The 14,668-nt window shown below is 37.8% G+C and overlaps 1 protein-coding gene across 2 annotated transcripts in view; it reads right to left on the bottom strand.

Moving 5' to 3' along the window:
- ARHGEF3 (Rho guanine nucleotide exchange factor 3) overlaps positions 1–14,668 on the bottom strand; it is a 107,384-nt gene that overhangs the window by 48,570 nt on the left and 44,146 nt on the right. The window contains exons 1-2 of one of the 2 annotated variants that reach the window (XM_014893622.2): positions 12,546–12,629; positions 3,004–3,066 (exon numbers count right to left, since the gene is read on the bottom strand). In XM_014893622.2, the coding sequence (XP_014749108.1) occupies positions 3,004–3,066; positions 12,546–12,578 (96 nt within the window). In that variant the 5' untranslated portion in view covers positions 12,579–12,629. Of the gene's footprint in view, positions 1–3,003; positions 3,067–12,545; positions 12,630–14,668 lie in introns of those variants that run through there. The other variant, XM_088171517.1, reaches the window with a different exon arrangement.

The raw sequence follows: 14,668 nt of genomic DNA, 5'->3' as shown, positions 1-14,668 counted from the left end.
TTGACTGTTTTTTAAATCAGAAGCTGTTCCAAACTTTTAATTATTCTAAGCACTTCTCCTCACCGCTTTCTTCAGCCCCCTCTCCATTTTTGGGAATAAGTTACTCTGTATGTGAGGAGTGCAGAACAACAGAGAAAAGTGACCTTGCATAACACCACCACAGCTGGTTTCTGTGAGGTATGAACTGATTATTTTTGACATTTTCCATCTTTTTGAAATTTGCCATCACAAACATGAGAACAAAAGAGTCAACTCTCTGCCTGGTAACAGAAATCTTGAATTACCTATAATGTCACAAGAAGACACATCTCTACTCAATATAAATAGCATTTAAGCACACACAGAGAACAAAATGCCTCTACAGGTAAGTATTCAGCCATGGACTGCTGGATTCCAGCCATCCCTTTTGTGTTACAACATTCCACAGAGCAATTAGAAGACCTTTCAATATTTTCTAATCACATGAGACACTTGGTATTCAGTCCAGTTGCATCCTCAGCACTGTCTTAATCATTAATCATAAGAAAAATATGACATGAAAGGAAAAATAAAAGCTTATTTGCATGTCCAGGAGGCTCACAAAGGAGAATAGTCCTCCTTTACTTGAGGGGCTGATAATCTAATGGGCAGGAACACAACTCATGAGAAAATGTCAACTCTTCCTGCCCAACTTGTTTTCATGTCAATAGCATCAAGTTTTGATGGGCACACTTGAACCGTCACCTGAAGTTAAAAAACCTGAGGGTGTTGTTCTGAATTCACATGCCAGGCTCACTTTCTTAACCACAGGCACCTACCCTCTCCAAGCCAGTCACCATGACAGTTTAAGTCTCCTGTCACAGCCAGAGGCAAACTGGCCTTAACAGCAAGTCCTGTCAGTGGTGAGGGCACAGCGTGTGTCACATGCTGAACAGGAACCTGTAGCATTGCTATGTAGAAGAGTTCAGGGTAAAGTAAGTTTCAAAGACAAAGAGATAATATAGTCTGTACAGCATAAATCAACCAGCACTTCCTGGTAACAGAAAAAAGGGGTGACAGGCTTGAAGTTATTTCAAGTAAAAAAACAGATAAAAATACTAGTATTTATATAAACTGTACATTTAAATAAACTGATCATTCTTCAAGATACAAGGCATACCCTTTATATCTTCATGGGATATTCCCCACCCTGTTGATCTGAGTAATTCTGAAGCACTGTAAGGAAAGATTCAAACTTCTTCACTCATTCACTTCTCACCTCTATTTTTCTGTACAGACTCCAGTGTGCATTTAATTTAAACAGTGAAGTTCTGCATTGATGACATTGGGAATCGTTTTCTTAACAGCCCTTCACACATTTTATTGACAAGATCCCTCTGAAGTAGGGATTTACAAATCTTTTAATGAAAATCCAAATTCAATAGTTTTATTAGTCATTGTCTTATAGATCAACATTTAGTGAATTACTTTCTCTCTTCTCTGATTCATGTTTGTCTTGCTAATAAAAATAGTTACACAGAATAGCAATACCAAGAAAATAATATTTTATAAGTTTTAAGTGATATTTAATAACTACAAATGAAGGACGTTGCTGTTATTACTGCTGTATCTACTGCTCATCAGTAAACCACAAACCTCAATTTGCTCAGTGCTCTGTCTGCATTTCCATGGGGCAAACTCAGAGTTAAGATCACATTACATCATCCTCCTCCAGGAGCCCTTCTATTAACAGAAACTGTTCCCTTCTAGCAGTATTTAAATCTTTAGCTATTAGCCAAAGGAGAAGCTCTATTCATCAGGTATTTCTACAGCAGAATAACAGATTCTACACAAGGGATTTTTACCTAATTGTCTTAATCATAGAAGAATAAAATACACACTTTTTCCAGAAATATAAAAGTAGTTAAACCCAGCATTTCCCATCCCAGACCAGAGTTAAGCATCCAAAATATTTGTCCAAAATAATAATAAATAGGCAACAATTTCAAATTTTCCCTGAAGAACAACAATTCCTTTAAAACTCCTTTAAAGGAATAACAATTCCTTTGAAGTTGGGCCCAATGTAAGGTCTGATGGGATGAACTAACATTAAAGTATCAGCTCACAGACAAGGTCAGGCCACTGTGGGTTTATGATTTCCAGAATAGTGTTGGATTCTACCCAGCTCACTTGAAGTGCCTGCTAGAGCTTGTGTTTGTCTGCAGCCATCCAGGCAGGTGAGCCCTTTAATGTAATTAATGCTTCAAAGAACAGGTATACTTCAAACCAAAATTAACATCTGATCATTAAAGAAACCATAGCACTAGGTTTGACACTTGCTAATAAATAAAACTGTTTTAAAAAGCTGTGTTTATTCTCTATTTTTTCCATTACTTTTTCTGTCTGTACTACGTGAGAGGTCTACAGAAAAGGAAAACCAGTTCAACAGCTGATTGTAAATAGAACACTGCAAATCTTGATGAAAACACTGAATAGGAGGAATTGCAAATTTTCCTACTTCTATTTTAGCTCCAGGGATTTGAAATCATAACTTCAAGTATACCTTTGTGTCACAAGTTTACAGGAAAAGCAACACACATTTCAGTTTACTGCATAATTACCCTCATTTATACTTTGATTCAACATCTGCCATAGTCAACAGAAAGTTTGGTTCTTACAGCTTGCATTAACTACCACTGACAACTGAAATGGAATTTCTCATAAACCCATTCAACAGTATAAAAGGTCTGTATTTAAATCCTGCATTCACAAAGCCCTTTTATCATGTTAATTATTTACTAATAAAAGATTCAATGCTTTACTGTCATTATGTCTTCATTTTTCTTTTAAAGGTTGAATACAGAAAATGAGAGCAGTAATACAACACACATTTTTTCATAACAAGCAGAACAAGCTATTCATGTTATGTATGAAAACAACACAGCTGAGAAGATGGATCAGGCTTATTTCAGAATACTCCTAACAGCCATATTTTAGTTTAAGGGGGTAGAGAGGGAGGGCAAAAAAGAAAATTAAGTTACTCACACTTGTGTCCAGGCTGCAGATACTGATTGTATCTTCATCTTGAGTACTCTTTTTCCGTTTTTTCTATAAAGCAAAATGAAAAGAAAGTTCAGTTTTGATGAACAGTCCCAACTGCCATTGGCTTGATCCTGAAACAAGTAGACATCATGATGTCATATACATAAGTGTATGTGTGTATATATATTTAATTTACTCTCATCATTATAATCACCCTGTATGTGAATATCAACTCTCTTCTCACAAGTTGAAAAGCTACCTGTTGGTACATAGTGAATTAAATTCTATTCCTTTTCTGCTCACATAGGTTCACTTGAATTAAGAAACCTAGTTCCAACTAAAAGCATTAGTGATTATTCAAGTTAGAAACTGTACTCTGGCATTTGAGATGAACTTTTGTGACTAATGAGACTGTCAGGAAGAGAAACTCATATTTTGTGCTGAAAGCCTATACTTAAGATTTTTCAAAAGCTACCTTCAGCAATCAAGTCCTATCCCCAGACAGTCCATGAAAAAGGTGAGGACAAAAGGTGAAATGTACTGCAGGAATGACATTAGCATATGTTAAGGTTTCACTCTCCATTTCAGTGATGCATTCTGCTCCACATTCAGGTTTTGGGTTTGCAAATGGCAAGCCCTCCCTCGTGTTGTTTCACAGGTTCACCACAAGATTAACCTTCATGCACTTCAAATAAGTATGAAATGTCATTTAACAGAGCTCTGCATTTTCTACCAGGCCAGAAGGATTCAGGAAACAAGAGAAGTCACAGAATACATGATTCTTATTTATTCAGCTGTATTGTCTTCCACTGTCAACCAGAGATAAGCAATCACACATAATTATAGCTGGGATTCAGTTTCCAGTCTACAGAAGTCAAAGATGAGCAATTTAGAGACTAAAAACCTCAGACAGATGCCATACAGAGTTCATAGCTTAGGGGATGCCCAAAGCTCAGCTAAAAGGCAGAAGCTGCACACAATTAAGGTAATTTTATTAAAAAAAAAAAATAGAAAAATTGTATCCCCCCCATCCCCAATGTCCATGCTCCCAGCTCTTGTGAAGCCAGTGAACCAACTTCAAATCTGCTAAGTCAAGTATATGGTTTCTGAGAATTCTTTCTTTGATCAAAAAAGATAAGGAATATTTATCACAAAATCCAGAAATTTTGATTTCATAGTCTTTTAAAACTAAACTCTTGGTATTGAAACCTTTTATGTTTACTCAGTTTTCAGCAGATCTTTGACTCATTTAAATACAAATTTGCTTTTTTTCAGAAAATAACTTCTGATACTTTTTTTTAAACAATAATTTCAAAGTCAACAACAGCTGTGTTTTAACATCATTATTATCCAGAAACTGGACCACGAGTTCTGTCACCACATTACAGTGAGAGGTGTTTTATGAAAAGTAATTCTTCACCTTCAGAATAAGCACAATCAAATCCCCTTTACTGTTACAGTATGGATTATTAGCAACAAGTTAAAGGACTGACTAGAACATAGAAATTTCTGGATCAGACCACACTGAGCTATGAACAGAAATACCTGAAATAATACTGACTATGTTTGCTTATCCTGTATCAATCTTTTGGAAAGTTTATTCTTTTCCCCACAGGATAAACTACTCTGAATCACTTTTCTAGGGCTAGCAAAGTGAATTCGTTGTGAAAAACATAAACCAGGGATGAGATCTGTCAGGTCAGTACTTTGCCCAAAGGGCAACATCTCCTAAGATTCTAGTGAACATGTTGCAAACATGTTCTTCAAATCTAATTAGAATTCTAGGGAGCCAAATGCATGCATCCTTTAGTTGTACTCAAAAAATCATACATTGATTTTTGTTAAGTATACATCAAATCTTTACTTCACAAAACGAAATTATAAAACTGAAAAGTATCAGCCCTCCTACACAGTGGACACAGGTTAACTAAAAATGAAGGGTGTTTGGATTTAGAATACAGCTTTCTACAAGAGAAGGATAAATTAAAATGGTGCATGGATCTCGTGTACCTGAGTCTGTACTAAGTGATGCTTCTAGTGCACAGATGGACAGGATGCAACTGCATCCATGCTTGGGATGGTGCTGCTTTAAGTCTGACATCTTAGACTCGATTTCACTGCTAATGGAGTGTGACAAATGACCACACACACAACAAATAGGCAGCTCCTTTGTTAAACAACCAGCTAGAAGATTCTTACTGCAGTCACATGGCTACAGATTAACACAGAAGGTGGCAGTTCCAACACAGGCCAACTCTAATGAAAATAGAGACCATAAATTACATAATATGAAGTACAAATGTACTAGGCAAGGCTACAGGATTAAAGTGAACTTGAATGAGACAGGACATCATTTACACAACAATCCTGTGTGAGCTTCTAACTGCTACACATTCAAAGCAGGTGCCTGGGTCCAAACCACAGAGATATTATGGTCAAAGCAGTGGCCATGAGGACAAGCATCCATGGCAAGGCTATTCAGGTAAAGCACAGCACAAAATGGAGTCAGCAGGAATTAGAATACTCATATCTTATTCAGAGGCAACATCTTCAGTTATATAACTGAACATCAACACACTCCTGAGGAACAAATCAGTATCAACTGTGATGTACACACCAAATGCAATGGAAAGATCAGTAAAGTGTAGGAAAAGCAATTACAGATTGAGTAAGGCTTGGACGTCTCCACAACATAGATCTCTTGCTCTACCTCATACTTCACTGTGCTAACCAAAGGACCATTCCTCACTTACTGAAAAGTAATACACACTTAATATAAAAGCTACTGAATAAAATGTTATCTGAAAGCTTGTGAATATTATACTCCTTATGTTCTATGTTATGCAACACCAGTCATTTCATATAGAAATTGTTAAATATTAACCATTACAGGCAAGATTAATGATCTAATATTTCTGACAGTTTCAAGTGCTATTACCATTGTATAAGGGGGAGGCAGAACTCTATGACCAAAAAAAAAATCCAATAATCGAGCTGCCAGATCACAGATAAATTTCTTTGCCCATAGTAAGTGGATTAGAAGCAAAGATTGCAGTGGATATTGTGCAGGGAGCATAAGGTGCTCATTAAACTAATCCCTGCTCTTTGTGAAGATCTTTTCCCAAAGGAGTTCCAAGTCCTGTCTCAGCTGTCATAGCACAATGCAACTGACCCCTGGATCTGCCACGTCCCACAAAGTCACCCCTTAATTGTTGCTCTCCATTTTATCTTTTAACTCACATGGCACATGAAGCAACACAAACCTCTCAACAAAGCAGCCCAGGAGCTCAGCCAGGGCAGGGCTGGGTGAGGAAGCACTGTAGTGTCCCACAGCAAGGGGACACTGTCCTCACTGCATCCCTGCTCCCTCAGCATCCCCAGCACAGTCTGACATGAGAATGTCCCACTGCAGCACTGTGTGACACACTGGACACAGAACACTGTGGTAACTCACCCCTGGGCAATGGACAAATGCCATCTCTTTATTAGAATCTCTATGTGCATGAACCAAACTAAACTGAAATAAGTTATGATGCTGTTTGCCTTGCTGGGAAAGCAGGAAAGCTTGGAACACTTTGACAACTGTATTTTTTGCACACATTTAGAGACCTTAAAAAATGGGTACACACCTGCATGAAAATAGTAGCAAGTACACGTTCTGATCAGAAATGTGTCTGTGTTTTCTGACTGACCACACAGGTGCATTACCTGCATCTGAACATGTACCTCTAGGCTGAAAAAGCTTTTTGTATCATCATTTTGAATCCTAATGTTTGGGATACTGTTGCCTAAAAGGCTGTGCCTACATCCACAGTTACAGAGACAGGACACTTCCTGACCTTAACATAGCAGGAAAGAGTTGCTTTCCATAATTATCTCACAGGAGATGAGAAGGTAAGATATCCAATTATATATTAAAGTAATGCTTTCATTAGAGGAATTAGAGCAATAAGGCATTGCTATAAGGAAGGCTGGATTAACATAGTCTCCATCACAGGGCTTTAATTATAAATATGACAGATTTATACTTTACCACCTGGGAGATGATGCACAAAAATAGCTTGACAAAACCCATCCTGTGATGGGGAAGGAAATGATTTTCAGAAGAGTTGCTGACTTTGTTAAATCATCTCTCCATTCTAAATGCTTAGAAATGTTTATGAACATAGACTGGTATCAAAATAAATAACAGTTCAAGATAATGTATTTGCATAGTACATCATAACCTTAGCCTTCTTAGTCAGACACAGACTCATTTCAAAACCAAACACTAATCAACTTTAAGACTTTTTTCATACAGAAATCCACTCTAATGATATAGACTTTTCCCATGCCCCCAAACAAAAAGTCCAAAACAAAGAAAAATTAGAAACCATTGAATTAGTCTGTATTTCACATTGTTTTCATATGAAAATATTTTTTAAAGCAGTCTTTCCAGAACATACACCTGAACACACTTCAATACTGCTAATTGGAAGAAATTAACTTTGTAAATAATGGAGTTATATGATTTAAATAAATGTAAATAAGTAGAAGTGCATATATATACACATACACAAACATATATAAAAATATATACATATGCATATAACAAGTGTATATACACATGCATTTGTACTTTGCAGTAATACAGAAAAGGGAATACCATTTACCTAACAAAGCTTTGTATCATTTTTACTGTTGAGAAAAAGGCAGGAAGGGATTCATTGCTCCTCTCTAGTTTATGGTACACTTGTATCAGGGACAATATCTGTATCAGACTAAATTAAAAAACAAAACTATCCAAAGAAAAACAATTTGAAGAGATCAAGTAGAGCAAAAATAAAATCAAAAGGGATTAATGTGGAAGGACAAGAGAAAATTGATCAAATACTTAATAAAAAGTCAAACATCACAGTCCAGGTTTAAACCACACTTCAAAGGGTGGATTACATCTGCATGAAAAGCAGCATTATTGCATGATTTTTTTTCCTTTTAATTTTAAAAAGCAATCAGTATGTCCTGAGCCAGCTGAGAGCACCTCTACATCTCCAAGGAACCTTCCCACCCAGAGCCTGATGATGCCCCGGGAATCACAGCCAGTGTCGAAGCAGCTCGGAATAAGGCAGGAGCACAACATCATTTCTTTATAGAAAGACATCAAATCACAACAATAATCCAGACTTCCATGGGAATTTCTAGTCACACTGTTTTTATACAACTTTTTATTTTTTTTAATCCAGTTAGCTTATAAATTTTCTTAATGTGTAAAAACTTTTTATCAGTAACATCCACATATGTATACTGAAATATAGATGTGCACTACTAAGCACCCTTCTAATTCTTAAATCTCTAACATGTACAGAAGCTGGTAAGTTCCAAAGAATAATCAGACACTACAATTCTCTTTTTTTTTCTTTGTAGTTTGTCAGTGCATCCACACCCATCCAACCAACACACTGATCTGTCTTTAAAAATCCCTCAAAAGTACCACTTGCTAAGACCATATTTATTCTTTTAATGACTCCAAAAATTCCATCTGCTGTTGCTCTTGTGTTATGAGATCTGTTTGAAGTTTTCACTACTTCCATTTCAAATCACATTCAAATGCACTCAAAATTATAAAGCTCCCAGCACAGAGTATGGAAGGCTCAGCCAGGACAGAGTCCAGTGATGAGGCACAAATAGTACAAAATAGATGTTAAGAGGAATGCAAAAAGGGAGCTAGGACATAGAAAAAAACTACAAACTGGACTGCTTGGATGTTTCAATTCTCCTGGCTAATTTAAAATGTTTCCAAAATTTCAACAGATGACACAGCCAGAAAACAGAAAACATTTCAGTTTAGCCTTCCTAATATAAGAGGAAAGTCTAAAAACTTCAGCATTTTTCTTACCTGGTGTTATTACTCAGTTAATGAAATATGCCTTGGATCCAGCTTAATTACTAGGCAAGAGATTAATAACCTTCTGCTAAGGTTAGTTGAATAATCACTAATTTAAGATTTCCTGCCACAGATGATGGGCTATAATCCCACCAAGCAGAGTTCAGAAGGGAACCAGAAGAGACAGCAGTGTTGTTGCATTACCCAGCTTCAAGCCAGAATGATACTGATACTGAAAAAAGAGTAAAGCCTTGCACGAGATTGCACACTTTCCATCATATCACACTCCTGCTGCACTGGCATTCAAACATCTAAAATGAAATACAGGTGGAGATGACACGAAAAAAAAATAAAATCAAAGAGCTTGAGACTGGCTGATATAATGCACTATTCTACAAAATCTGTATAGCAGGAGAATGTGACATATTAATCACCAAACAGCTCTGTCTGCAGTCCCCAGCAAGTAATATCTGCATTTCCTGTTGAATATAGGGCTTGGTTCCAAGATAACCAATTAGAATTTCACAAAAAATGTGACAATTCATTCACCAGAGTTTAAGCCCTTTCAGAAAGAGATGGATCCTCCACCACCTTGAAAGGTCAGCCCTCTTTTCCTTTACCACAGGCTGTCACTCACCTTCATGCCAACACCAGTGAGTCTCCTTGTTCATCTCCCACTTCCATGGCTGTACCACTGACAAGAGTTTGAGGGATGGGCACAAAAAAAATCTTAAAACAAGTTTCTCCAGAGCATGATGCTTTTTTCAGCTGAATAATGCATCATATATGCTTTTGGAGACAATAATCTCAGAATAGTGAATTCTAGCACAAAACGTTTTTTAAAGACCAGAACCTGCCACTTTGCATTTCAGTATCAGAGTTCTTTATATTGGCAAAAGGAACTTGCAATCAAAAATTATTTGGTGTTATAATAAAACTAATTTCCATGTGTATTTCCACTGCCCTCTACTGTTTGGAATACCAGAGACATTCCAGGTTCCATTTTCTCAAGAGTAACACAAAATCCTTAACATCGCTGCTTTTAAGGAGAAATGACCAGAGATGACCCCACTGCACTGAGCCTGGGACACAACGAGGACAGTCCAGCTTCCCACCCTGCACATTCAGCTGGCAGGAGCCCTGGATACTGGTGTTAGCAACAAAACTTGCTTGTTACTGATATTCCAAAGAAAGCAAACAAATGAAAAAACAGACTGCTCTGTTACAGCACAGCAGAAACTGCAATTGAGGTGAGGTCATCTCTGATGACTTTAACACTTTTCAGGCACTTCCAAGAGTCATCACATCTCTGCTGCCAAAATGGCAGCTCCTTGGCAGCCTCCCCTCACCACAGCCAGCAGGCTCTGCTTCTGCACTGCTTGTTGTGATGGACTGGAGATTTTCCAGTCAATGTAATGTAAAAGAAACACTGACGTGAACAATGAAACGAAAGTTATATTCAATGTGTTTAACATTAACAACAGGAAATGGGTGTGCATGTACGGGATGCTGTAAGGACAAGGATTAGCACAGCTTTGTTTGAGGACTGGTATTTACTCTGTCTTTATTTAACCTTCTTCCTTCCCCTTTTTGGAAGGCAAAGGAGAGGACCAGTAACTGGAATCTAGAACAGTTAAATACATTGAAACTTTTGCAAACTTTTACTGTAAAGTCCAAACCAAATTCAGCTAAATAAGTTACATTTATTTCTTTTCCAGAGGAGTTTTTTGTTGCATGAGAATCCTTTCTCAGCCAGAATCTGAATGCTCCTACATAAATTTATGTTTCTAATTAACACAATTAATATCTAATGATTCTAAACTCACCTAGTATATAAATAAAAAATAAGATGCAATATAAAAGAGTCCATACACTATTTAGATTCAGCTTCTGTTCTTCTCTCAAACACCTTTCAGCTGGACCTGTCAGATTCAGTTCTTTATGTCTCCAAGCAATAGAACCAGTCAGCATGCAAACAATCCCTGCTTTCCTTGGTCTTCGGCAAGCTGAGGTGACGAATTTGCAGCTCCTGGCCTTGTGCTGAGGGAGTTTAGCATAGGATTGGTTGTAAAAGCAAGAATAATCAAAGTTGGGGTGTTTTAATGCTCCAACTCTATCCTTAAAGATTTTGTGCACTTGCAGGGCACATAGGCTCTCGAACACTGAGTCACAGAATCCGTTAGGTTGGAAAATCCCTCTAAGATACCAAGTCCAACCATTAACCCTGCACTGCCAAGCTACACCTAACTCATGTCCCTCAGTGCCACAACTGCATGGCTTTTAAACACCTCCATGGATGGTGATTCCACCACTGCATTAGGCAGCCCATTCCAGTGCTTGACAGTGCCTTTAGTGAAGAAATTTTCCTTAATAGCCAATCTAAACCTCCCCTGGTGCAACTTGAGGCTGCTTCCTCCTGTCCTGTCACTTGTTACACCTGGGAGAAGAGACTGATCCCCACCTGGCTACACCTTCCTATCAGGTGTTGTAGGGCCATAAGGTTTCCAGATCTCTGATTTGCCTCACACTACAGCCCCTCACCTTGATCACATATTTCCAAGAACTTCAAAGTACAGTTTTAGTCAACATATACACAAATATTTTTGAAATAACTTGGATTCCTAAATGAGAGGATGCTCCCTAGTTTTCCAAGAAAGGATGCTGTAAACTGGGGCTAGAGCTGCAAAATCTGAGATCACATCTGTTCACTGGTGTCCCTAATGGGCTACTCTTATTCACATAATAACAGTCCAAAACCAAAGCTCAACACAAATCATTAAGAACAACCAAGTACTAAATGCTAAGCACTGCAACATGTAAGAAAGGAAAAGTTTGTATACAGCAGTTTGAAATGACAGATTTTAATTCTATACTTTGTTCTGCTCTTGATAAATATGACATTCAGGAAGCATTTATCCCCAAAATATCTAACCTGAATCTCCCTTGCTATGAAAAAAAGCCCATTTACTCCTGTGCTACATTTGGCAAATACACAGAACAAGTGCCCACTTTGCAATTGTTCACACACACTCAGAGATAAACCTATACTCACAACTTATATTGTCTTGTTTTTCTATACACAAGATGCACTGAATCTTTTAAACCTCCCTCAAAGGCTGTATTTTCTACAGTTATTATCATCCTTGCTACTTTTCTGTCCACATCTCTCCAAAATGCAGTGTCCATAACAGCACTCAGTTTTGCAGGTGATACTACATGCACATGCTGCAGAGCAGAATCATTCTGCAGTGTAAATACTGTAAGCAGGATGTGTTACAGCTTTCACTTTGACAATGGAGACAACAATGCATATTGCTACAAATATTCCCCTTTAAGCCCTAGATTCGGCTAAAATTCACATTTTCAGGCTAGGAGACTGAGGCAGAGATGTTTACATGGGCATGACAGATAAGAAGCAGCAGAGACCTAAACCCATCACCCTGCAGCAACAAACAATACAGAAAGAAAAATAAACCGTCCCCCATCCCATTGGGAATAGCAGAGTATGTTACCTCAACCTTTAGCAAATGTCTTTCCTTACATAAAGAAACATTCCTGCCAAGCAACGTTTTGGTTTAATCAATACCCAATCTTAAATCCTAGCATGCTTGGAAGGAGTATCTGTGCAATTCCCACTTACACACAAACAATAAAAAGTTACACAATCCTGATCCACGCTTACCTGATGATGCACAAATAAGCAGCACCACACCATGAGTTATTTTGTATCGTACTCAGATTTTGGGAGGTTTCTTAATTTTCAGCGTGACAGTGGAAGTCTTTGCTACAAAGGAGTCCCTATGTCTGTCCTTGAGTTTTCAGCAGGAACTCCTCCCCATGCAGCCACACAGTTTGCTCTCGCTTCCTGTCATGCAGTGCACTGCAAGTGTCAGGAGCTGGTCTGTACTGTTGTGTCTATCCCTGTCATGGGTTTTCTCTCACACTCTGGTTCACAATAATATTTTAAACAGACAAAAGTGTTCTACAAACAGCCAATAAGTGAACAGCACCAGTATGCTGAAGGTAAAGATATCACTAAGAGGTTTCTAAAATAACAGGTAGGTGTTTGGGAACTTTGAGCCTCGGTACATTCCATCTCCCACCTGTGCAATTCTTAAACAGCAGCAATGGGCTTTAAACTCAAGGGCAGACGACTATGTCCAAATGTAGATGTCTCAGCAAACAAAACAGCTGGTAGATATTGGACAGAACTTTTAAATATTTATTTTACAGATCTTTTTCTAAAGTATTTGAGAAGTTATAGGATGTGTTGAGGAGTTCTTAAATTAACGGAGGCATAATGGTAAAAATCAAGGACAATTTTGCATTGTAAGGACAAGTGCAAACTTTGATTTTATCCCTAATAGGTCAATATAACTAGAAAAAAAGGCAGAATTACACCTCATTCTTGATCTGCCCCTATCCTGTTCAATCTTTTGTGACTTGCTCAGATCTACAAATACAGACCTGGTTTTGCTATCAGCAGAATTCTGCGTTCTTCCAGTGGGCAAGACTGGCAAGATAAATTTAAATTTGGGTAGCAAGATAACAGCAATTCAAATTTCATCTTTAAAAAAAACAGTATCTTAGTGAGCTGGTGCAATGTTTCTTCAGAACAAAAAATTTCTGCTGAGCTCGGAGGAAGAAGATAAAAGGTGAAACTGATACCAGTGAGCAACCAGTTCCTTTGAGAAGAGGAGCCACGACACCTCTGCAGACAGAAAATACTGACTGAAAGATCTTTCAGAAAACAGACATTTTAGGCCAATACTTTAAAAATTACTGAAGTACATCACTCTTGGTGAATTCTACTGTCTGGCCTGTCTTCTCTGCCTAAAAGTGAGGTAAAACTCAACCTAGCCACCTTCTTTTCAGACCCTTCCAGCAGAATATAGTGCATTTTTCCAAGGAAATACATATAAATTCTACATATAAACTTGCAATATTTTACAAGTATTCTTTAGTCTGTCTTTCTTAACTCAGATCAAAGTTATTTCTGAAATAATCTCTAACCCGATACAGGAAACCCTAATCCTCTGCTATCAGAATTTGGTAACACCTGACCCAGGATCAAATAGAGGAGTGCAATTTTTTCAAGTGTTACGATATCCACAGCTATTTAATTGCACCAAAGATGAAGTGAGGTAGGCAGGCATTTTTCAATCAGATTTCCTGGTAACATCTGGATTTCCATATTCCACTTCCTTTAACTTGCTATGCTTCTTTATATTTGCACTTGCACTACTCCTTAGGCCACCTATAACCACCTGCCTCAGCAGCCATCAGAATTTAAGAAGCCTAAAGGCAGAGATCACAGATTTCAGCTTTATGTCAGGCTTTCTCTCATCAATCTAATAAATAACATTTAAAATAGTCTGGCCCCCTGCCTGTATCAATCAACACAAATTAATGGGATTGCAAAACCTTTCTAAGGTCTGAGGGAAGAAAACATTCTATCTGTTTTTTCCCTGCACTTGCACATGAATCACCTCCAAGGTACTCTGCACTTTGTTGACAGCAACATCAAGGGCATCCACCTGAAAGAAAGTGCAGCTTGAACTTACTTATACTGTAGACAGCCACACAAGTAGCAAGGAAAGAAATCTAAGATACCCTATCTAGATCAGAAACTTCATCAAAAGAATGAGGTCCAGAAATCAGAACTGACAAACCCTAAACATGTAAATATATGAAAGCTGCTCCTTTGGTCCCTGTGCAGTTACAGCAGTTCTGCCCAGTCCAACAAAACATGAAATGAAACAAGACTGCACCATAAACACAGGAGCAAATAAACAGCCAAAAAAT

This window comes from Sturnus vulgaris, chromosome 11 (genome assembly GCF_052056855.1).
Source record: "Sturnus vulgaris isolate bStuVul1 chromosome 11, bStuVul1.hap1, whole genome shotgun sequence".
Classification (NCBI taxonomy): Eukaryota; Metazoa; Chordata; class Aves; order Passeriformes; family Sturnidae; genus Sturnus; species Sturnus vulgaris.
The sequence above is the reverse complement of the archived record's forward strand: the minus strand, read 5'-3'. Positions and strand labels throughout refer to the sequence as shown.